This window comes from Trichomycterus rosablanca, chromosome 18 (assembly GCF_030014385.1).
Source record: "Trichomycterus rosablanca isolate fTriRos1 chromosome 18, fTriRos1.hap1, whole genome shotgun sequence".
Lineage (NCBI taxonomy): Eukaryota > Metazoa > Chordata > Actinopteri > Siluriformes > Trichomycteridae > Trichomycterus > Trichomycterus rosablanca.
The window spans coordinates 11,239,851-11,262,658 of NC_086005.1; the positions used below are offsets into that span (position 1 = coordinate 11,239,851).

Genomic DNA, 22,808 nt, shown 5'->3' on the forward strand with positions numbered 1-22,808 from the left:
GAAATCATAGTCATGGAATAGGGACAGTGGTAGCCCAGCAAGTAGAGCTTTGGGATTTTAATTAAGGTGAAATACTGGCTCTAAGGTTGTGGGTTGAGCCCTTGAGCAAGGCCTTTAATTTTGTCTGCCCAGGGACACCATACCCTTTTTGTTTGTGGCTTCTTAGCCACAGTATTGTTCTACCTTGATTCAAACTGAATTTCATTTCCAGTTCTTGCAGGTTCACGGCAATACTGGTGCCTCAGTGACCAGGCTTGACCCACCTCATTATAGGCAGCTTTGGCAACCTCCAACATGCCACTACTGTCCTTACAATGCTTAGGTTTAAGTTCTTAGTTGACCCTTTACCCATGTGTGTTTTTCTTAAATCACCCTAATTAAAATAACAGTTAGTTTTGTTCATCTGTTAAAGTGACACATCTGGTCATAATGTAGAGACGCGTCAGATGATACAGTTGATAATCAATAGGTCTTTAATTTAACCTCACATCACACCAAACTTGTCAAACCATGTCTTTATGGGCATCACTGTAGGCACAGGGAACAGCCATTCTGAAACAGAAACGGGTCTTCCCCAAACTGCTATGAATATTTTACATAAATGTAAATTATGTAAATGGCCCAGTACTCATTTTCTGCACACACTACACCTTACTGCCATGTTTGTCGGGAGACAGTGTGAGATTGCCGAGGGCAGGCTGCACCAGATTAAAAGGATGTGACGTAGGTTTTTGTCCTTTAGGTCAGGGGTTAATCCCTGCCCATCATCCTGGAATAGACTGGGCTAGTGCTAAAGTGCCGTGCATTAATACCACGCAGCACAAAGTTGTTCAGGAAGTGTGGGCGGAGTATTGAGAATGAAGAAGAATGATGTTATTGTCATATATGCAGTGGATGCCAAAAGTATGAGATCATTAGCGAAAATTCATTTGCGTTACTTTTTTATGATGTAATACATACAATGATGTAATAAAACTTGATGTTAGTACTTGGAATGGTCTTATTTATAATGGTTTAGTGAAGGCTAGAGTGATTACTTCGAAACCTTAATTTTCATCAACCACTTTGTCCTGGTCATGGTCATGGCGCATCTTGTTTCACTGGGAAATACTGGGCTCAAGCCTGTGTCCCCCTTAGACAATAATTTCTGTGTAGACTTCCAGCCAACTGATAGCAGCACTGAGATTCATACCTGAATCTCAGCATTGGTGGCCTAGTATAATAGACTGCAACAGCACCTGAGCACTTCTTCAAATTATGTACAGGCAAGATAAAACACCTGCAGATAGTAAGTACTATATACATATATACAGTGTATCACAAAAGTGAGTACACCCCTCACATTTCTGCAAATATGTCATTATATCTTTTCATGGGACAACACTATAGACATGAAACTTGGATATAACTTAGAGTAGTCAGTGTACAGCTTGTATAGCAGTGTAGATTTACTGTCTTCTGAAAATAACTCAACACACAGCCATTAATGTCTAAATGGCTGGCAACATAAGTGAGTACACCCCACAGTGAACATGTCCAAATTGTGCCCAAAGTGTCAATATTTTGTGTGACCACCATTATTATCCAGCACTGCCTTAACCCTCCTGGGCATGGAATTCACCAGAGCTGCACAGGTTGCTACTGGAATCCTCTTCCACTCCTCCATGATGACATCACGGAGCTGGTGGATGTTAGACACCTTGAACTCCTCCACCTTCCACTTGAGGATGCGCCACAGGTGCTCAATTGGGTTTAGTCCATCACCTTTACCTTCAGCTTCCTCAGCAAGGCAGTTGTCATCTTGGAGGTTGTGTTTGGGGTCATTATCCTGTTGGAAAACTGCCATGAGTCCCAGTTTTCGAAGGGAGGGGATCATGCTCTGTTTCAGAATGTCACAGTACATGTTGGAATTCATGTTTCCCTCAATGAACTGCAGCTCCCCAGTGCCAGCAACACTCATGCAGCCCAAGACCATGATGCTACCACCACCATGCTTGACTGTAGGCAAGATACAGTTGTCTTGGTACTTCTCACCAGTGCGCCGCCACACATGCTGGACACCAACTGAGCCAAACAAGTTTATCTTGGTCTCGTCAGACAACAGGGCATTCCAGTAATCCATGTTCTTGGACTGCTTGTCTTCAGCAAACTGTTTGCGGGCTTTCTTGTGCGTCAGCTTCCTTCTGGGATGACGACCATGCAGACCGAGTTAATGCAGTGTGCGGCGTATGGTCTGAGCACTGACAGGCTGACCTCCCACGTCTTCAACCTCTGCAGCAATGCTGGCAGCACTCATGTGTCTATTTTTTAAAGCCAACCTCTGGATATGACGCCGAACACGTGGACTCAACTTCTTTGGTCGACCCTTGCGAAGCCTGTTCCGAGTGGAACCTGTCCTGGAAAACCGCTGTATGACCTTGGCCACCATGCTGTAGCTCAGTTTCAGGGTGTTAGCAATCTTCTTATAGCCCAGGCCATCTTTGTGGAGAGCAACAATTCTATTTCTCACATCCTCAGAGAGTTCTTTGCCATGAGGTGCCATGTTGAATATCCAGTATGAGAGAATTGTACCCAAAACACCAAATTTAACAGCCCTGCTCCCCATTTACACCTGGGACCTTGACACATGACACCAGGGAGGGACAACGACACATTTGGGCACAATTTGGACATGTTCACTGTGGGGTGTACTCATTTATGTTGCCAGCTATTTAGACATTAATGGCTGTGTGTTGAGTTATTTTCAGAAGACAGTAAATCTACACTGCTATACAAGCTGTACACTGACTACTCTAAGTTATATCCAAGTTTCATGTCTATAGTGTTGTCCCATGAAAAGATATAATGAAATATTTGCAGAAATGTGAGGGGTGTACTCACTTTTGTGATACACTGTATATATATATTTACATAAATAGCCACTGATGCACCTCTGTTTTCACATCATCATCACATGAAAATTTTCTTCCCCTTAAAGCTTCTCTGAGCAGTCCAAAAAGGTATTTTAAGATCCCTCGTATATAGGCACAGATAAACATTTTATTAGGTACAGATAAAATAATGTTAAAATAATCAACAATAATCTAAATATCTGGTATCTACATTTATTGATTATTTTATAAGCTACACCTACCATATAGGTAAACTTTGTGGGTATACAAATACTGACTGTAGCTCATTTGGTAATCTGTACACTTTCAACCCCTCTTTGGTCCCCCATCAACTAGATGATGTTTGATGGTGGACCATTCTCAGCACTGCTGTGACACTAATATGGTAATCATATGTGTGGGTGTATTAGGTGCAGCAGTGTTGTTGGGGTTTTTAAATACTGTTTAATTGTACTGAAACACACACAACATTCAGTTACTGTATACCCACTGAACGATGAATGCCCAGTGTCAACTGCGATTCGAAGCAGGATGAAGTGGCTAGTGAATATAAACATAACTACCTGGATGTGAGTGAGTGATTGTGTGATATGGATTGGCGTCATGTCCAGCGAGCCTGACCAGAATAATAATGCATAAATTGAAGTGGATCACCTTTTTACAACATCGATGAAACCACGCCCACGTTTGTCTACTACGACTCCGCCCACATGCGTGCAACCCCGCCCACATGTTTTCAAATGGATCAGGTCACCGGAGCTGAATGTCGTCTGATTTATACCTTTATCTTCCTGCAGAAACGCTCGCAAACACTGGATTTCATCTGAATTTACCTATGAAAACCATTCGGACCAGCAAACAGGCTATAATAAACCAGTTCTTACTGGTGGACTTTATTATTCTGTTGTTTTACCTTCTTTAAAAACATTCAGTGCGCACCGGAGTTCGGCAGGAGCGAACCAGTCGAAAAGAGCGCTTCTATATTCTGGAGTCTTATTCTGGATTTTATTCACCACCAGGAGAAGAAAAACATCAATCACCATATTAGGATAAGCATCGGATTGATCCTGATGTTTAAAGGAGGAATGGGAACTATTTAATGTACAGAGACTGAGGGGATTGAATCAGCTGTACAGGTGAGTGTTTACTTCAAATAAAACATTCACGTTTGGCTCTTTTAAGCAGCTTAGTAACTGTACTATTTTCATCTTAAAATCGTGTTTAAAAAGTACCAGGTGCAAGATAAAAACACACTTTAGAAAGGGAATTGACGCGCATCCGTTGGCTCGGGAGGTTAGAGGTAACCAAAGTACCTGGAGATAACTTATGTGGGCAGTGGCGTAACTACAGGGGGGCAGGTGCACTGGGGCCCAAAGCAGCGGGGGGGGGGGGGGGGGCTCAGCACTGCCCACCGTTGGCTGCACGTATTATGCATGTATTATGGCAAGCCAAAAAAGAAATGTATAGCAAACAGTGATATATATATGAAATTTGTTGAGGGGGCCCAAAAAATTTTTTTGCACTGGGGCCAGTGAGCTCCTAGTTACGCCACTGCATGTGGGTACAGGATGTACTTATAGATAGACAGTGCACGGAGACAAGATGTAAACCCAGGTTCACATCACCATGGTGCTGTCCACCAGCCACACTACCTCCTGTGCCACAACCATGCATCAGTTTACTTGGTTAATAATAATAAAATCATTTTATATTTTTAATCACAACCAGGATCAGAAACAATCCCTTCCACTTTCAAAAGAGCTTTGCAGCTTCCACAATGCAGGATTCCACGGTGGCTTAGTGGGTAGCACTGTCGCCTCACAGCAAGAAGGTCCTGGGTTCGATCCCCAGGTGGGGCGGTCCGGGTCCTTTCTGTGCGGAGTTTGCATGTTCTCCCCGTGTCCGCGTGGGTTTCCTCTGGGTGCTCCGGTTTCCTCCCACAGTCCAAAAACATGCCACCAGGCTAATTGGAAACACTGAATTGTCCTATAGATACGTAGCCGCTAGATGCACAAACCAGTGCATTGTAGTGCCGGTCCCAAGCCCGGATAAAAGCCCGGAGGGTTGTGTCAGGTAGGGCGTCCGGCGTAAAAGTGGTGCCAAATCAATGCGGATCATGATCCACCGAGAGCCGACCCCGCAACCGAACGGGACAAAGGCCGAGGAAGAAGAAGAAGGGTAAATGAACAGAGGACCTGTGCTGCTATTTCAGTTCTTCTGCTCAGTATTAAATTCCTCTGGTGAAGGTGAACTGGTTAGGTTGTAATGTTGAGCTCTCAGAAGGTCTGGCAATGCGGGTGGTCTTGTTTCTTAGCAGAGCAGGTGGCTTTGTTGAGGGTAATAACAAAGGATCAGGTTTTCTTGTTGAGCATGTTTATATCCCATGTTTACTGCCTGTGAACTAGTCTGGGAACAGACTTCCACATGAATGAATGAATTTACTAATTCCTGTATTCCCACAACACTCTTTGCATAATTTGAACATTTTCCACCTAATGTGCCAGAAACCTTAATGAAAAAAATCTTAATGCTTTCCAGACATGAAATCAAGTAGAAGCGTCTTTTTATTGGAACGTTTTAGACCCCCACCACAAAAATGCAATGTTTTTAGCCTGAAGAATTTGGAGTTGATTCCTTACAAACAGCTTAAGTAAAAGTTAAATGTCAGTTCCTTCAGAAAACACATAAAAACCAAAACAAACAGATCTCTGTATGATATGCATTGTGTAGAGAAAATAATGTATTTGCTGTCCAGATTGCGTAACTTTAATTTAAATTTTAACTGTGTGCTTGTGGAAACAGAACTTTTATTGCTGGAGCAGCTTGTTTGTTTACTTTTTTAGTCAGTTGCTTCATTTCATACATAATGTGTCCACATTAAGCAAAGTATGTGGAAACCTGACCATACGTTTGTTGGACATACCATTTAAAACCATGAGCATTAAAACGGAGTGTCCTGTTCTTTTGGGATTTTCTGTGTTGATGATGTAAACAATCAACAACGTGCAATTTTTCACAGGATGTTTATATGGAAAGCTCCAGAGGCCGGTTAGGAAGTGACATCACATACTTATAGTCTAAAAACTATGAATAGTGCTAAATCTCTCTAAAGCTTTTTTTTATTTTTTATCTACTTTTTATTTATTTTATTTATATCTAGATGAACCACAAGGAACACTGCTTCGAACCATTGTCCCTCCCTTGTACAGGCACACGGCCAATTCAGTGTCTGTCATTCTTGTCATTAAAGAATTTTAAAAAATCATCACTGGTACAGTCAGGCGGTATATTAGATTCAGTTTCATTGACGTTTTTAGTTAATTTGGACACTGTCTCGAAAAGGAATCTAGGATTGTTTTTATTTTTCTCTATTAGGGACGAATAATATAAAGATTTAGCTTTTATAAGTGCATGTTTATACTCAGTTAGAGCATCTTTCCAAGCAATCTTATACACCTGCAGTGTAGTGTGACGCCACTTGCGTTCTAATTTCCGTGCTGCTTGTTTAAGTGCGCATGTGTGGTCATTGTACCAAGGAGCAAGTTTTTTCTCCCTAATCAGTTTAGTTTTGAGTGGGGCTACGTTATCTAAGGTTGTGCGCAGTACGGTCTCTAGGTTTTGAGTTGCCTGATCTAGTTCTTTAGGTTCTGATGCTGGTATATTTGGTAATTCTGGTAGGCAGGTTATGAATGCTGCTGCAGTTGCAGATGTAATAGTGCGCTTACATTACTGTAGTCCTGTAGTCCTGTAGTCCATCTATTACTGACTGTAGTCCATCTATTTTTCTACATACTTTTTTAGCCTGCTTTCACCCTGTTCTTCAATGGTCAGCACCCCCACAGGACCACCACAGAGCAAGTATTATCTAGGTGGTGGATCATTTTCAGCACTGTAGTGACACTGACATGGTGGTGGTGCGTTAATGTGTGTTGTGCTGGTATGAGTGTATAAGACACAGCAGTGCTGCTGGAGTTTTTAAACACCTCACTGTCACTGCTGGACTGAGAATAGTCCACCAACCAAAAATATCCAGCCAACAGCGCCCCGTGGGCAGCGTCCTGTGACCACTGATGAAGGTCTAGAAGATGATCAACTCAAACAGCAGCAATAGATGAGTGATCGTCTCTGACTTTACATCTACAAGGTGGACCAACTAGGTAGGAGTGTCTAATAGAGTGTGTCTGATCCACTCATACCAGCACAACACACACTAACACACCACCACCATGTCAATGTCACTGCAGTGCTGAGAATGATCCACCACCTGAATAATACCTGCTCTGTGGTGGTCCTGTGGGGGGTCCTGACCGTTGAAGAACAGGGTGAAAGCAAGATAAAAAATGTATGTAAAGACAGACAGTAATTGTAGAACTACAAAATGCTTCTATATGGTAAGTGGAGCTGACAAAATGGACAGTTTGTGTAGAAACCAGGAGATATTTCAAATAGCAAAACATAAAAAATGATTTGTATCAAATGCTACATTAAAATTAAAAGGCAACTAGATTATGATTAGCACAACAATTGCAGTGCAACAATAGCACAGCTGCTTTGCTTTTAGTGGTGGAGCTTCATGTTACAAACAGTGGATTCAGCTAAGATTTAAATCCTGACCTGACCATAAATTGTGGTTTGTACTCAGTCAGGGTGCTTGATTTGATGGTGTAACTGGTGTTAATGGTATTTTCTGTGTTTAAGCACTTTATTATTATTACAGGTACCAAGTTGCTTAAAATTAATTATACAGGTGGACCGACTAATTTCAATGAATTGGTGTCTTGTCCAAGGTTTCTGTATTGGTAAGTGATTCAGAGAAAGCCGGACCCACCACAACCCTGACCAGCCGTTAATAAAACAGATTCCAATCTTGACTTGACATCACTAATTACCAGAACTCGGGTTCAGAAAGTGCACCTGTAAAAAAAAACCCCTCAATTAAAAGATGATTTTATCATTATATAAGAAGTCATAATTCATGTGATTTATTTCTAGAGACCTAAATCATTAATGAGCACAGAAATAGAAATCTCTTTCATATTTAAAGTACTGCTTCTAAAATTAATAAGCACTTTATCAGACTGATCTATTATCTCATCTATGGTTCTGCTAATGGACACACAGATTTTGAAGTGCTCTTATTTTTATCATACCCTTTAATTAGGTTGAATCAATTTAGATGAATTGATGTGAAAAAGGTGAATGGAAATGGCTTTCTGAATATAAAATGGTGTTAGTCTTCTACTTTTATCATTTAAATAAAGATGAAAGAATTTAGAAATTACAGATTCTTTATTTTATTGTGTTCACTGACATTGCTCCACTGTAAGCCATGTCTTTATTGATTATGATTGGTGCACAAGGGGAACAGCTTTCTCAAATATGTTGCCACAAACTAGGAACTAGGATACAGTGGTACTTTGAAACTCAATGTCAATCGGTTCTGGGAGTGGCGTCGAGTTTAGAAGCCGTTGAGTTTCAAGGTATTTTTTCCTATAAGGATGTATGGGAAACCTGTTAATGCGTACCATGGTCCCATGGAACTGCATATTTTTTGGGCTGATGTAAAATAATGGGGTGGTTTTTGACACTTACACCTTGAAAATAACACAAATATAATATAAAAACACTGAAATACAATTGGGGAAGCACGGTGCCTCGGTGGGTAGCACTGTTGCCTCACAGCAAGAAGGTCCTGTGTTCGATCCCCAGGCAAAACATGCAGTCAGGTTAATTGGAGACACGGAATTGCCCTATAGGTGAATGGATGTGTGTGTGTATGTGTGTCTGCCCTGCGATGGACTGGTGCCCCGTCCAGGGTGTTACTGTGTGCCTTGCACCCATTGAAAAGCTGGGATAGGGATAGCTTGGATAGGCTCCAGCACCCACCCCTCGTGAGTGAAATACAATTGAAAAACAGTTGAAAAAATACAATAAAACCTTGACGTCTTTATTGTTTCCTTATGCTTCTTAATCGTGAAGATGCTTGATCTTGGAATACCGTATTCTGTTCAGTAAAGGTGCATTCACATGAGAAGCGGCAAAACTGCTTTTGCGCTGGCTGTGCCGTTGTTTCCTATGGAGTGTGCTGGTGCACAAAGCTTAACGTGACTTATTGTACTAAAACAATGAGTGAGGAATTTCATTAGTAGAGAGAACTTATGAGCAGTAATAATTAAGAGAAGTTTAGTGTTTCTATATCGTTCTTTAAATACATTGTCACATTAAGCTTTTTTTTTTTTAACAAAAAGCTGATTCTTACAATTTCTCAGCACCCTGAGCTATAACACAAGTTTAAAAGTGAAACAGGAGGAAAATCCAGCTAAACACAGGTACATGTGGAGCTTTCAGAATGAATCTGACGGTTATTCCACACAAATGCAGATTCGTCTCATATGCACACTTTGATGATGTTTTACTTCACCGCTCAAGCCAAGTGCTGGACAATGCAGCAGTCGCACACATGTTGAGTTTAAGGACACAAATTTTCTTCCGACGGGGCTGGGCAGCAGCATGAACAACGATTGGCTGTTGTTCAGGGTTAGGGGTAAAAAGTCGGATCATAGGTCCTCATAACTGGTGCAACTGCGGCCCCTGCTGGCTGACTGATGGTGAATAATGACAGGGCAGAATAATGCTGATGGGAGTGTGACCCTCCGTACACAGTGCTCGTCGATGTATGAACTAGACTCGTGCAGGTGAAAAATGCAGTCTGTACTGACTGTGCGTGCCAGAGGGGGCGTATGTCAGTTGAGAGGCGTCCTCAGTCAGCGGTGGAGGGTCGAATCAGTATAGAGTATCAGTATATACTTATTATATCATTAATCAGTATATCAGTATATAAAAAAGGATAAAAAAGAGGGTTGAGTTTCATGGTACCACTGTAATTTATTCTATATAATTTTTTTAAGTTCCTATTATCAATGAGTGTGCCTACACCTAAACTTGTGAGATGGAGAACGTTTTAGATTTGTTTCATGCAATAGCGACACACAGAGTTCAAACAGTTCAAGCTGTTTTAAAAAAAAACTGCTTAATAGCGGGTGGCACGGTGGTTTGGTGGGTAGCACTGTTTACATACTGTTGGTCATATGGTGTACATTCATGATGGCCAAGCAAAGACAATGCCACCTTCTTCTGATTGGTTCAGTTTTGCCTATCACCTCTGGTTGATTTTTTCCCAGCCACAGTTTTATTATTAACATAGTTTAATGTCAATTTTCCAAAGAAAAATCTGTTCGTTGTTTTCTTTTAGTAGCATAAGCAGCATTTCAAGCAGATCAAGTGTCCGAATGCAACTCCTTATCTTCCTGACATACCTCATTTCTGTGTTTTTTTTTTTCTTTCTGACCCCAGCTGAACTCCTCAATCTCCTGCAGGAGGTCTGATTAGCCCTCCCTGTCTCTTGGTCAGTGGCTGATTGCTAAAAAATCTTCCCCAAGGACTCGCCAGTTCCTGTCTGGAGAAAAGAATGAGTTTCCTTGCTGAGCTGGCTAGTCAGATGTTATTCTTAACAGTACATATTGTTCTGTTGATAAATGATGAAAAGAAAATTTAGAGCATCCATCTCACAAATACACAAAACATAAGCAAACTATTTTAATGTGAAGCTTTCTGTGACATTATGCATCTTTATTCACTGTAGGTAGCTTTTAAAACAGTCTAGTTAGTCTATTAGGTCTAGTTCTAGTCTAGTATGAGTTAATTAAGATGAAAAAAATCTGAAAAAAATCAAGCAATTCAATCGCTCAACATACAAACAGTGCTCAGGTTTCTAAATCAGTTTTTGTGGTACCACAGCTGAATTGTATTTGATCGGGACTCTGGATGAAAGCACCTGCTAACCTGTGCTACTAACCTGCCCCAAAACTCATGCATAATGATTCTCTGAAATTAGATCTGGCTGAAACGGTCCGGCTGAACGTCGCCTTTGTAGTTCTGAAAAAGCTCCTAGAGAGCTGTGTCATGGAAACAGGCTGGAACTGAACACGGTATACAGACGTGATGAGTGAGTACACGGCTGAACACATAGCGATGAAAGTCAAAAGTGTAAGGAGCATGTATGTCATGGTTTGGAATTTTTGGATCCAAAAGTATGTAGCCACCTGAGATGATGTTGGACATTCCGTTCATCATGGACATTTTTAATGTTTATGATCCCCGGTCCTCAATGTGGATTTCTCAATCATTCTCAATAAAAATTGCTGCTTAAATTATGGCCATAAAACATATCAATTTATGATTTATTTTTATTGTATGATGAGACAGGATTTTCTTTTTTAAATAACCATTGTAGTACCACCCAGCAACTCCACAGGTATGCTTTCTCTTATTTCAGAACCACTAGTGTCAGTAATTGTTGACACGTGTCTGCTTGGTATTTGGAAGTCAGTGTGAATTAAGATGTTTTTATGCTTGGAAGACGTTTTCTTGGCTTCAGAATGTTCTCATCTCAGGCTCTTGAGCTGATGCAAATTTCACCTTATCTAACTAACAAAGCAGCTGATGTGGGTGTGTATGTTTAGGGCAGATGGTCAACGTTATCTCTGCCAGACAGCCATTTGTTTTCAAGGTGTGAGGCTAAACAGGAAGTCATGTGCCGCAAAGATAACAGCACAAAACAGGGTTTTTTTTTTAACCGGTAATAAAGAACATCTATTACTCTTCAGTAATGAGGCTTATGTGGGAGATTTAGCAACCACGTTTTATAATAAATACTGTAAATCTTATTTATTAAAGATTTGTGAAACAATTGATGATTAACAAGTCAGGTCAGATTTATTGTACAACCCTGTTCACAATAGATTGTTTTCTCAATCAGCTTTATGCCTAGTTCACACTAGTTTTTGCCCTGATTTTCGCTCACCGACAGGTCACAGCTAGATGTGGCAGCTCTGAAGCAACTCGACGTTCGCTCGGGGATCGAAACTCGGGTCTCGGTCCCTATGTGTGAACTGTTCAATGACTCGATCCAAGCGGCTCTGCGACTCAAGAAAAATATCTAGCATGTTAAATATCTGGACTTGTCACTGATTCAAAATCGTGTAGTGTAAAAGGCATTGCTGCGAGCAGGTTGCAAGTGGCAGCAAGTGCTCTGTCGAACTACTACAGCCAATGAGAACGCAGGATACGGGGTGAGGGAAAACCCAGGGGAGGAGTGTAAAAATGTGGGACAGGGGCATAATATGTTTCCTATCAGAATACATCAGCACACACACAGTATTTTGTGATCTTATCATCCACGCCAAACCATATTACCAAAAAATATTTAACAACCTCCAACTCACTACAGAACAGACGATCCCTGCTGGTCGCGTTGCCCAATCCACTCGGATTCCTTTATTTTTCCTACTTGCTTTTATGCTGCACATCAGTGCACAATCAACTTTGATGATATCATTAAACCTCTCGTCACTTCTTACATGTGTTTTCGTGACAAAATGTAATTTGGGAGACCAGACAGACCCGCCTGCTGATAGCCTGGTGATAGATCGTGTAGTGTGTAATACCCTGTCGTCAATCAGTCATGTAGTGTGAAATACACAACAACTTAAAAGACTCCTGATTACAAGAGATTCAGTTGTGTAGTGTGAACTGTACAGCGATCTGACGACTTGGAAAGTCGTGTAGTGTGAACTTGGGTAACAGAAATCCAGGTACAAAACCTCTAATGCGAGAGTCTAGGGCGACAGGGAAAACTTTTAAACAGTAAGAAAAAATACTTTGGGTGGACCCATCCTAGACCAGGGGCTTTCAAACATTTTGGCCATTGACTCAATTTTAAAATCGTGGCAAACAAACGACACTTGTGATAAATGCATAAAGTTCAAACTATTTAAATAAAATCATTCAAATGTAAAGCATAATGATTGGCACTTAGCTGACACAGTTGGGAGGAAAGACGACACGTCTACATGATTTACCTCTTTGACGCTACAACAGCAACTCTTACTGTCTGGTGTGATTTTTCCCCTATGTGTGGCAAGAGCTCAAATGTACCAGTGCAGTAGCAGCTCAGCAGTTAGAGTAATTGGATGGTTGCTGGTTCTCCAAGGTGCTTATTCATTAATTGCCTAGAATGTGTTAGGTCACAATTATATGAAGGTTTGCATTACAGTGTCTGCTAAATTACATGAATGTAACATCTTTATTAAAGTCTTTATTAAATTAGAGTATATAGAGTATATAGAATTTGTCATATATACTGTACATATACAGTTGTACAGTACAACAAAATTCTTTCTTCGCATATACAGGGGTTGGACAAAATAACTGAAACACCTGTCATTTTAGTGTGGGAGGTTTCATGGCTAAATTGGACCAGTCTGGTGGCCAATCTTCATTAATTGCACATTGCACCAGTAAGAGCAGAGTGTGAAGGTTCAATTAGCAGGGTAAGAGCACAGTTTTGCTCAAAATATTGCAATGCACACAACATTATGGGTGACATACCAGAGTTCAAAAGAGGACAAATTGTTGGTGCACGTCTTGCTGGCGCATCTGTGACCAAGACAGCAAGTCTTTGTGATGTATCAAGAGCCACGGTATCCAGGGTAATGTCAGCATACCACCAAGAAGGACAAACCACATCCAACAGGATTAACTGTGGACGCAAGAGGAAGCTGTCTGAAAGGGATGTTCGGGTGCTAACCCGGATTGTATCCAAAAAACATAAAACCACGGCTGGTCAAATCACGGCAGAATTAAATGTGCACCTCAACTCTCCTGTTTCCACCAGAACTGTCCGTCGGGAGCTCCACAGGGTCAATATACACGGCCGGGCTGCTATAGCCAAACTTTTGGTCACTCGTGCCAATGCCAAACGTCGGTTTCAATGGTGCAAGGAGCGCAAATCTTGGGCTGTGGACAATGTGAAACATGTATTGTTCTCTGATGAGTCCACCTTTACTGTTTTCCCCACATCCGGGAGAGTTACGGTGTGGAGAAGCCCCAAAGAAGCGTACCACCCAGACTGTTGCATGCCCAGAGTGAAGCATGGGGGTGGATTAGTGATGGTTTGGGCTGCCATATCATGGCATTCCCTTGGCCCAATACTTGTGCTAGATGGGCGCGTCACTGCCAAGGACTACCGAACCATTCTGGAGGACCATGTGCATCCAATGGCGGTGCCGTGTATCAGGATGACAATGCACCAATACACACAGCAAGACTGGTGAAAGATTGGTTTGATGAACATGAAAGTGAAGTTGAACATCTCCCATGGCCTGCACAGTCACCAGATCTAAATATTATTGAGCCACTTTGGGGTGTTTTGGAGAAGCGAGTCAGGAAACGTTTTCCTCCACCAGCATCACGTAGTGACCTGGCCACTATCCTGCAAGAAGAATGGCTTAAAATCCCTCTGACCACTGTGCAGGACTTGTATATGTCATTTCCAAGACGAATTGATGCTGTATTGGCCGCAAAAGGAGGCCCTACACCATACTAATAAATTATTGTGGTCTAAAACCAGGTGTTTCAGTTATTTTGTCCAACCCCTGTATATCCCAGCTTGTTTGGAAGCTGGGGTCAGAGTGCAGGGTCAGCCATTGTACGGCACCTCTGGAGCAGAGAGGGTTAAGGGCCTTGCTTAAAAGCCCAGCAGAGGCTGCATAGCAGAGCTGAGATTCGAACTCTTAACCTTTCAGTTGATAGCCCAAAGCTCTACCCACTAGGCTCCCACTGTTCTGATTTTGGAAATCATGCGTCCTGTTTATAAAAGATTTGGAAAGCAGATTTTGGATGTTGGGTATTGGATCATACCCAAGAGAGAGCTAAGTGAAGGACCATGTGTATGTGAAATGTTCAACATGACATTTGCCAAATATGTCAAATATGCATTAATAATGCTATAAGCTTTTCCAAACCATTTACATTTAGCATTACTTATAATTGTGACCAAATACAATACCAGCAATGAAGGCTTATGGGCCTTGCCTAGGTTGGGTTTCAACCACTGACCTTCTGAGCAATAGTTCAGTATCTTAGCCATTATACTAACACCAATTTAACACAGGTTTAACACTAATCTTTGCCATCTTTTTGGGAAACTGTGCATCTTGTTAGTGGACCCAGACTTTTAGACATAATAGTGTACAGAAATGTTTATTTAGATCTCAGTGGTGCTGCTGATCTGCACTGTGGGAATCTAATGACAGTGCTGGATCTCACAACCCTCTAATCTCACCTAATGACAGGAAGTGACTAAGTGAGACCTTCACACTGCCTGTGTGTGTGTGTGTTGGGGGATAAAGTGAGGGTTTATTTACCATGTGAATGAGCGCCTGCTGTAACCTCCTGGCGGCAATGGAACGGACCACTGCATGATGACAGCATTGCTAAGGAACATGGGACCTTTGATTTTTGGGTTTAATTACAGCTATTTAACATTTTTACAAAAAAGAAAACTGCCTCTGCAATCAGTGCAACATCTGCTGGTTACATCACTTTCTATCACAAAAAATAAATGAAAATGAAAAAAAAAATAAAGTTTAGACTAATAGGACTATGCAGCAGGTAGTGTGGGTGGCGTACAGCAACATAGGTCAGAGAACCTGGTTGGATGACTAGTTGCTAAAACCCTGAAAAAAATTCAGCAGGCCGACCAGTCCTGGATATTTTTACCATCAGTTCACATGTTCTCTAGTTGCTCTTACTGTGGTTTTGTGGAGTCCTTGGTGGAGCATTTTTTTCTCAGCTCTTATGGAATTAAATCAGGGGTGTCCAAACTTGTCTTGTTGGGGGCCAGATGGAGTAAAATATATGCAAACATGGGCCACAGACTCTTTTGTAATAAAACAAACAAAATATAATAGACCTACTTGATTACTAACAATTACACGTCATTTTTATTTGAGGGACTAATGATCTATCATTGACAGTGTTGTGTGAACTAAGATTTTGCCAATTTTACTCACTACTTTAAAATCCTAATGGGAAGATTATTGTCCTTCTTTAAATTAAACGTACACACTTCCCTCTGAACTTAGCGTGCCTTAAATCTTCTGCAGTCGCTGTCTAGTTTTAGTTTCTTTGGAGTCACCATGTTAATCCAAAAACTCAGGAACGTTAATGTAGGTGTAACCTTAATGTTTTAAGTTGGGGGAAAGAAGATGGAGAACGTTTTAGATTTGTTTCATGCAATAGCGACACACAGAGTTCAAACAGTTCAAGCAGTTTTAAAAAAAAACTGCTTAATAGCGGGTGGCACGGTGGTTTGGTGGTTCCTTTCTGTGTGGAGTTTGCATGTTCTCCCCGTGTCTGCGTGAATTTCCTCCCACAGTCCAAAAACATGCAGTCAGGTTAATTGGAGACACTGAATTTCCCTGTAGGTGTGTGTATGTGTGTGTGTATGTGTGTCTGCCCTGCGATGGATTGGTGCCCCGTCCAGGGTGTTACTGTGTGCCTTGCGCCCATTGAAAAGCTGGAATAGGCTCCAACACTCCCCCGCGACCCTAATTGAATAAGTGGTTAAGAAAGTGAGTGAGTAAGTGAGTGCTTAATAGCGGGCCAACCAAGAAATGATAAAGTGCCGCAAATGGTCCGCGATGTCCAAAGTGTAGTTTGGACATCCCTGCCTTAGATTATGTTCTTAGATCAAGTGTTCCTTAAGATAAGTGCTTTAGTTTGATAGTAGGGTTCAACCCAAGTTAGATGGCTGAATGATTTATATGGTTGGTTGAACTCGAGCTGGACTGTGTTTTAGTAGCTCTGTCATAGGCGTTAGATAACTGTTTTCTAAATGTATGTAATTATGTAATGTCACACTATGTCTGTAAACAAAACATCTAGTATCATTATTTTTATACATTATTTTCCCTTTTGGCCTTCCATTTAAATTCAACACATCGTCAACATGAACACATTAACAGGTTTAGTGTTAGAAAAGCCTAAACCAGAAAGGAAAGTGAATTAACAGACTGATTAAAGTACTGGGATTCAGACATTTTTGGGATTTTCACAGATAAAACTGGTATCTATCCTGATTCCTCTGTTCTGGTCACCCTCATCTGCATCTCCTCATGATTTTCATTATCAAAGAGTCACGGCCGGTGATATCACTGCAATTACACATTGATCAGCTGACCTTCATCAGCCTGTATTAAACCTTCATGCTGTATTTGTGAATGCCATCTATTTTAAATTACCTACAGTTTTACAGGAACTACAGCTTTGGATAGTTTTGGTATTTTGTTTATTAACAAGGCTATGTTTTTAAAATCTAGAATTTTTTTTCAGATGATACTTAAATCACCCTTGTTGAAGTCAAGAATGTGCCATTAAACCAATATATTAATCAAATTCTGCCAGGTAGAGCGGTCAAATATTTTGTTTATTTTTTTACCACTGCTTAATCTCTGTCAGAGTCACAGTGGGTCTGGTTTCCCTGGTAACACTTGGCACATAACAGGAATACACCCTGAAACAGGCTGCCAATATTTTCAGCACTTCAGCCACTCCCTTGCAGATATTGTCAATCATGTCTGTGTAGACGACAGCACAGCTGAGATTTGAACCCGGGTCTCGAAGACGGTGGGTTAGCGTAATACCTGATCATCTGCATGGTAAAAAAAAGTAGTGATGGTAGCTATAACCTTGGCTTATTCAGTATGCTTGTTCTTTCATAGGTTCAGACACAGTGAGTGGGATGCGAGTAGGTCGGTTGCGGGCCGAGGGTGAAGGAGCATGGTGAAACACCAACCATTACAGGTCTACGAGAGACAGCTGTGTTTGTCCTGCCTGACTGGGATCTACGGGTGTCGCTGGAAACGCTACCAGCGTTCTCACGATGACAGCTCCAAGGTACACTTCCTTTATAACTTTATCTACGCGCGTGCAGGGCTCTAGAGTGCGACCAATTTGGTCGCACATGCGACCTAATTTCTCAATGGTGCGACTAAAAAAAATCTCAGGTCGCACCGGTGCGACCAGGCGTCCGAGGGAAAAAAAAACAACAGACACACATTAGGCCAATATCATGGTCTAAACCAATCAGAGATAGTGAAGGGCGGGACATTATTGTAGCGGTGATATGTGAGCGACATTCAGCTCAGCCAATCAGAATGCAGCACCAGGTTTATACACGTGCGTTCGGATGTTCTGCCGTAAGTTTAGTTTTGTATATGAGACTCGCCGGATGTCCCCAGAATGGAAGTTCGGGTTCTGGAGCTCGGCGGTGTAAAGTGTTGTAACGCTCACTTAAGTCCTGACTAAACAGTTAAAGTGAGTCTACCCTGTCGTGTGCCTTTATTCCCACACCTCCACCACCGCACAGCAAAAGACCCGCAGCATCCCCACCGGACAGCGGCTAGGTGAGCCGACCCTCTACAGTAGCAAGGGGCTAATGCTAGCGGTAAAGTGCCGCGATAGTGAAAGTAAAAACACGACAATATTTTCGTTAAGTAAAATATAAAAATAACTAAAAGACCAAAATATATTACAATACATGTAGTCAAAATACGCAGTGAGTGCACCGCAAGCGATTTTGGGAATCTGTGTAAAAGATTCAGTAAAGCCGATAATATAATGCACTGCATTTAAGATTACACTCTAACACACACACAAACATATACATATAATTTTAAATATACACACACATATAAATAGATATACACACGTACATACACATTTACTCTATTATTTTTATAATTTTTATAAGTGTGCTATAATTAGTCTGTAATACTATAATTAACTGTAAAGAAGACAGTGGCCGGCAATAGTATATTTGTGACTGGTTCTAATACATTTTGAATTGAAAGGCTGAAAAAGCCCAATGCATCTATAAAACACATTACATGCCGCGATAAATGCACTGCCCGAGTGTCCCCCTCTCCCCACTGCCCTTCATTGTCAGGCAGCAGCAAACAGATCATCAGACGAGGCCATGTTGACCAGATTGTTAGTTATTTACAAGTCAATATTGCCTGTATGGACAGTGATTAAAAAAAAAATAAAAAAAAGTGAACCTGTAAAACTGCGGTGTTAAATGCGATGCGGTCGAAAATTTGGGTGCACCTAACTTTTGTGCTGGTGCACCTAAGAAAAAAAGTTAGGTGCACCAGTGCAACCAGTGCAAAACGTTAGTCTAGAGCCCTGGCGTGATCATCAATCATCAGAATTCTGGCCGCTCAGGCGGTGCAGCGGTAAAACACACGCTGTTCACCAGAGCTGAGATCTCGAATACAATCATATCGAACATCGGCTCTGCCTGCCGGCTGAGCGGCCCCATGAACAACGATTGGCCTGTTGTTCAGATAGGGGCGGGATTAGTCGGATGGGGACTCTCTCTCAGACTAGTGCGATTACGACCTCTGCTGGCTGGTTGGTGGTGCCTGCAAGGAGTGCGGTAGAGGGTGTGGCTCTCCATACATGGCGCTGTACTGCACTGCACTCGTCAAGTGTAGATGATAAGATGTTCGATTGCTGTGCACGTGTCAGAGGGGGCGTGGAGCAGCCTCGTCCTCCCCAATCAGGAGCAGGGACCAGCATTAGTGAGAGGATGATTGACGGGCAGAAATTGGATGCGCTGAAGTGGGAGAAAATTTCCTCCCAATCTAGTTGTATCCAATGACCCGATTGCATTACACTTCCTCTCTACTGATGTTGACTGAGGAGAGCCATGACTAACACATGCCCCCTAAGACAGGTGTGCAGTAGCCAACTGCATCTTTTCTGCAACAAGACTGCAATCAGGTGAAATGGATGATGTGGGTGGCATAGCTGAGATTCAAACCGACGAGTTTGAAATGTCAGCTCTGGTGTGCTAGCGTGTTTTACTGCTTCGCCACCTGATCGTCCCTCATCAAAATTCTAAGAAGCTCAGAGAAGCCAATTTTTTCTATTTGTATAGAAATATGACCATCGAATGGGGTTTTACTGGAAGTCGTAACATTCCCTCATGTTTACTGTATCTGTGAGGGTGGAGTGAAATTGAAGCTGAGGTTTCAGGTAGCAGAAGGTCTTGCTGTAGGTAATTTTATTCTGTATGCAGTACACAGAAAACTAGCTTGGTTCGATTTTCTACCCTCTATCTGTTCTCAGATATGGAAAACGTGTACACGTGCAGATATAAACCACTGCAGTTACATTTTGACTTTGGACGTTCTCGTAGGAGCTGTTAATAGAATATCTGCTCCCTATTTTATTTACCCATTTTCTCCCAATTTAGCATAGTCAATTTGTCTTCCGCTGCTGGGGGATCCCTGACTGCAGTCGAGGTGGGTATATTGCTGCTCACGCAGGCCCTAGCGGAACCCTTTTGCACCTATGCACTCTGCACAGGCGCATCTCTATCTGCCAATCAGGGTCCTTACACAGCGTTTGAAGACCTCACCCACATAGTCCGGTCATCCCGCCCTAGCAGAACCGTATCTGCTGCTGGCACTGACAATTATCCCCGCTAGATGATGCCCAGCCTACCGGTGGCAATGCCGAGTTTCGAACCGAGGAGTTCAGAATCTCAGCGTTGGTGTGCTAGCGGAATATCCCGCAAAAAAATGGACTTTAAGGAGTCAAACACTCTTATAAAAAATGTTGTGAGCCACCAGGACAAGAAGGTATCTCAATTAATTCTGAAAATGTCCCCTCTTGTAGTAGCATGAATACAGGAGGAAAAACGAATGTTGTGAACCACCAGGAAGAGGAGGTGTCTTAATTCATTCAGAAGCTCCCTCTCTTGTTTTAGCCTAAATATGTAAATATGCACCATGTAGACAAAAGTATTGAGACACATGTTCTAACAGGTGTAATAAATGAATTAAATAAGTGAAATTGTGAAAAGTGAAAGCCTTTTCCTGTTCCAGCATTACTGTCCCCCTGTGAACAAAGCAAGGTCTATAGGGACGTGAAGAAAAGCTTGGTCAAAGAAACTCCAGTGGCCTGCACACAGCCCTGACCTCAGCCTGACTAACAGCTCTGGAATGAACTGGAATATCAACTGAGGCTTTCTTGACCAACATCAGTGCCCAGCCATACAAATTGATACTGACCACTGCAGACCGGGAACACCTCACAAGAGCTACAGTTTTGGAGATGCTTTGACCCCGTCGTCTAGCCATCACAATTTGGCCCTTGTCGAACTTGCTCAAATCCTTACGCTCGCCCATTTTTCTGCTTCTAACATCAACTTTGAGGATAAAATGTTCACTTGCTGCCTAATATATCCCACCCACTAACAGGTGCCGTGATGAAGAGATAATCAGTGTTATTCACTTCACCTGTCAGTGGTCATAATGTTATGTCTGGATGGTGTAAGCCTTTATTTTCCTTTTGATTTGAGGAGTTTTGCCTTACAGCTCTTTCATAGATCCCATTTTTGCCTAGACTCTTTCTAATAGTGGAATTATAAATGCTGACCTCATATGCAGTTTTACAGATGTTTATTTGGATTCTCAAGTGACCTCCTGGATCAATCACTAATGATGTTTACCACTGTTTACATAATTTAGACATAATGGCGGTAGCTTTCCATGATTATTAAAGGATTTCCATGACCGTATGACCATGAACGCACTCATATTTACCGTCTGAGAACTTCTGCGCACTGTTTTTGGTGACGTAAACCCAAACAATCACCCCCACCTGGATAAACAGCATCTCTTACAAAGGCTTGAGTCGAGACGGTGAGTTCACCATGTCCAGCGAACATCATGTGTTCTGTAAACAGGCATAATTATGTCAATAGCACTGGCTATTTTTATTTCCATAGCTCATACACTGCTGTGAAAAAGTAATTGCTTTATCCTGGTTAGGGTTGTGGCAGGTCCGGTTCCACCAGCAAACACTGGATACAAGGCAGAAACAACCTGGACAGGGCACCATTCCTTCACAGATCATTGGCTACTTTCCCCTCAGACATATCCAATCATGTCAATTTACAACCCCAAATCAGAAAAAGTTGGGACAGCATGGAAAATGCAAATAATAAAAAAAACACAGTTTCTTACATTTACTTTGACTTTTATTTCATTGCAGACAGTTTGAACGTGAGATATTTCATGTTTTGTTTGGTCAACTTCATTTCATTCCACAATACACGTTCCACTGTGTGATGGTCCATCCTAGATGCCTCTGAGCCCAGAGAAGTCGACGCCGCTTCTGGACATGGTTAACATCCTTCTTTTTTGCACAGTAAAGTTGTAAGTGGCATTTGTGCATGTAACTCTGTATTGTAGTGCTTGACAAAGGTTTGCTAAAGTAATCCCTCACCCATGTGGTTATATCAGCTATTGTTGAGTGGCGGTTCTTGATGCAGTGCCGTCTGAGGGATAAAAGATCACGGATGTTCAGCTTAAGCTTGCACCCTTGACCTTTACACAATGAAATTCCTACTGATTCCTTGAATCGTTTAATGATATTATGCACTGTAGAGGGAGAAATATGCAAATTCCTTCCAATCTTTCTTTGAGGTTTATTGTTTTTAAACATTTCAATAATTTTCTCACGCATTTGTTGACAAACTGGAGATCCTCTGATCATCTTTGCTCATCAAAGACTCAGCCTTTCCTGGATGCTGCTTTTGTACCAAACCATGATTACAATCACCTGTTGACATCACCTGTTTGGAATCACATAATTATTTAGTTTTTTCACCTCATTAGTAGCCCTAAATTGCTCCCATCCCAACTTTTTTTGGAATGTGTTGCAGGCCTAAAATGCAGGAATGAAATATCTCAGGTTCAAACTGTCTGCAACGAAATAAAAGTCAAAGTAAGTGTAAGGAACACTGTATTTTTATTTTATTTGCATTTTACATACTGTCCCAACATTTTTTGATTTGGGGTTGTAGATGCCTGGTAGATCTGGGTTCAAGTCTTAGCGTTGTTGGGCTAGTTGTTGTACCACTCAAGCGCCCACTCATCAAACAGTGTAAAGTTCATTCTCCTGCATAAATTTTCACCAAAATTCTAATAAAAACATGCA

At 41.7% G+C, this 22,808-nt stretch overlaps 1 protein-coding gene across 1 annotated transcript in view; it reads left to right on the forward strand.

Annotated features, from left to right (window-relative positions):
* Positions 1–17,573: 17,573 nt before the first annotated feature.
* The window catches only part of gdpd5a (glycerophosphodiester phosphodiesterase domain containing 5a), a 29,427-nt gene continuing 24,192 nt past the window's right edge, over positions 17,574–22,808 (forward strand). The window contains exon 1 of the mRNA XM_063014324.1: positions 17,574–17,690. Coding sequence (XP_062870394.1) covers positions 17,574–17,690 — 117 coding nt within the window. The remainder of the gene's footprint in view (positions 17,691–22,808) is intronic.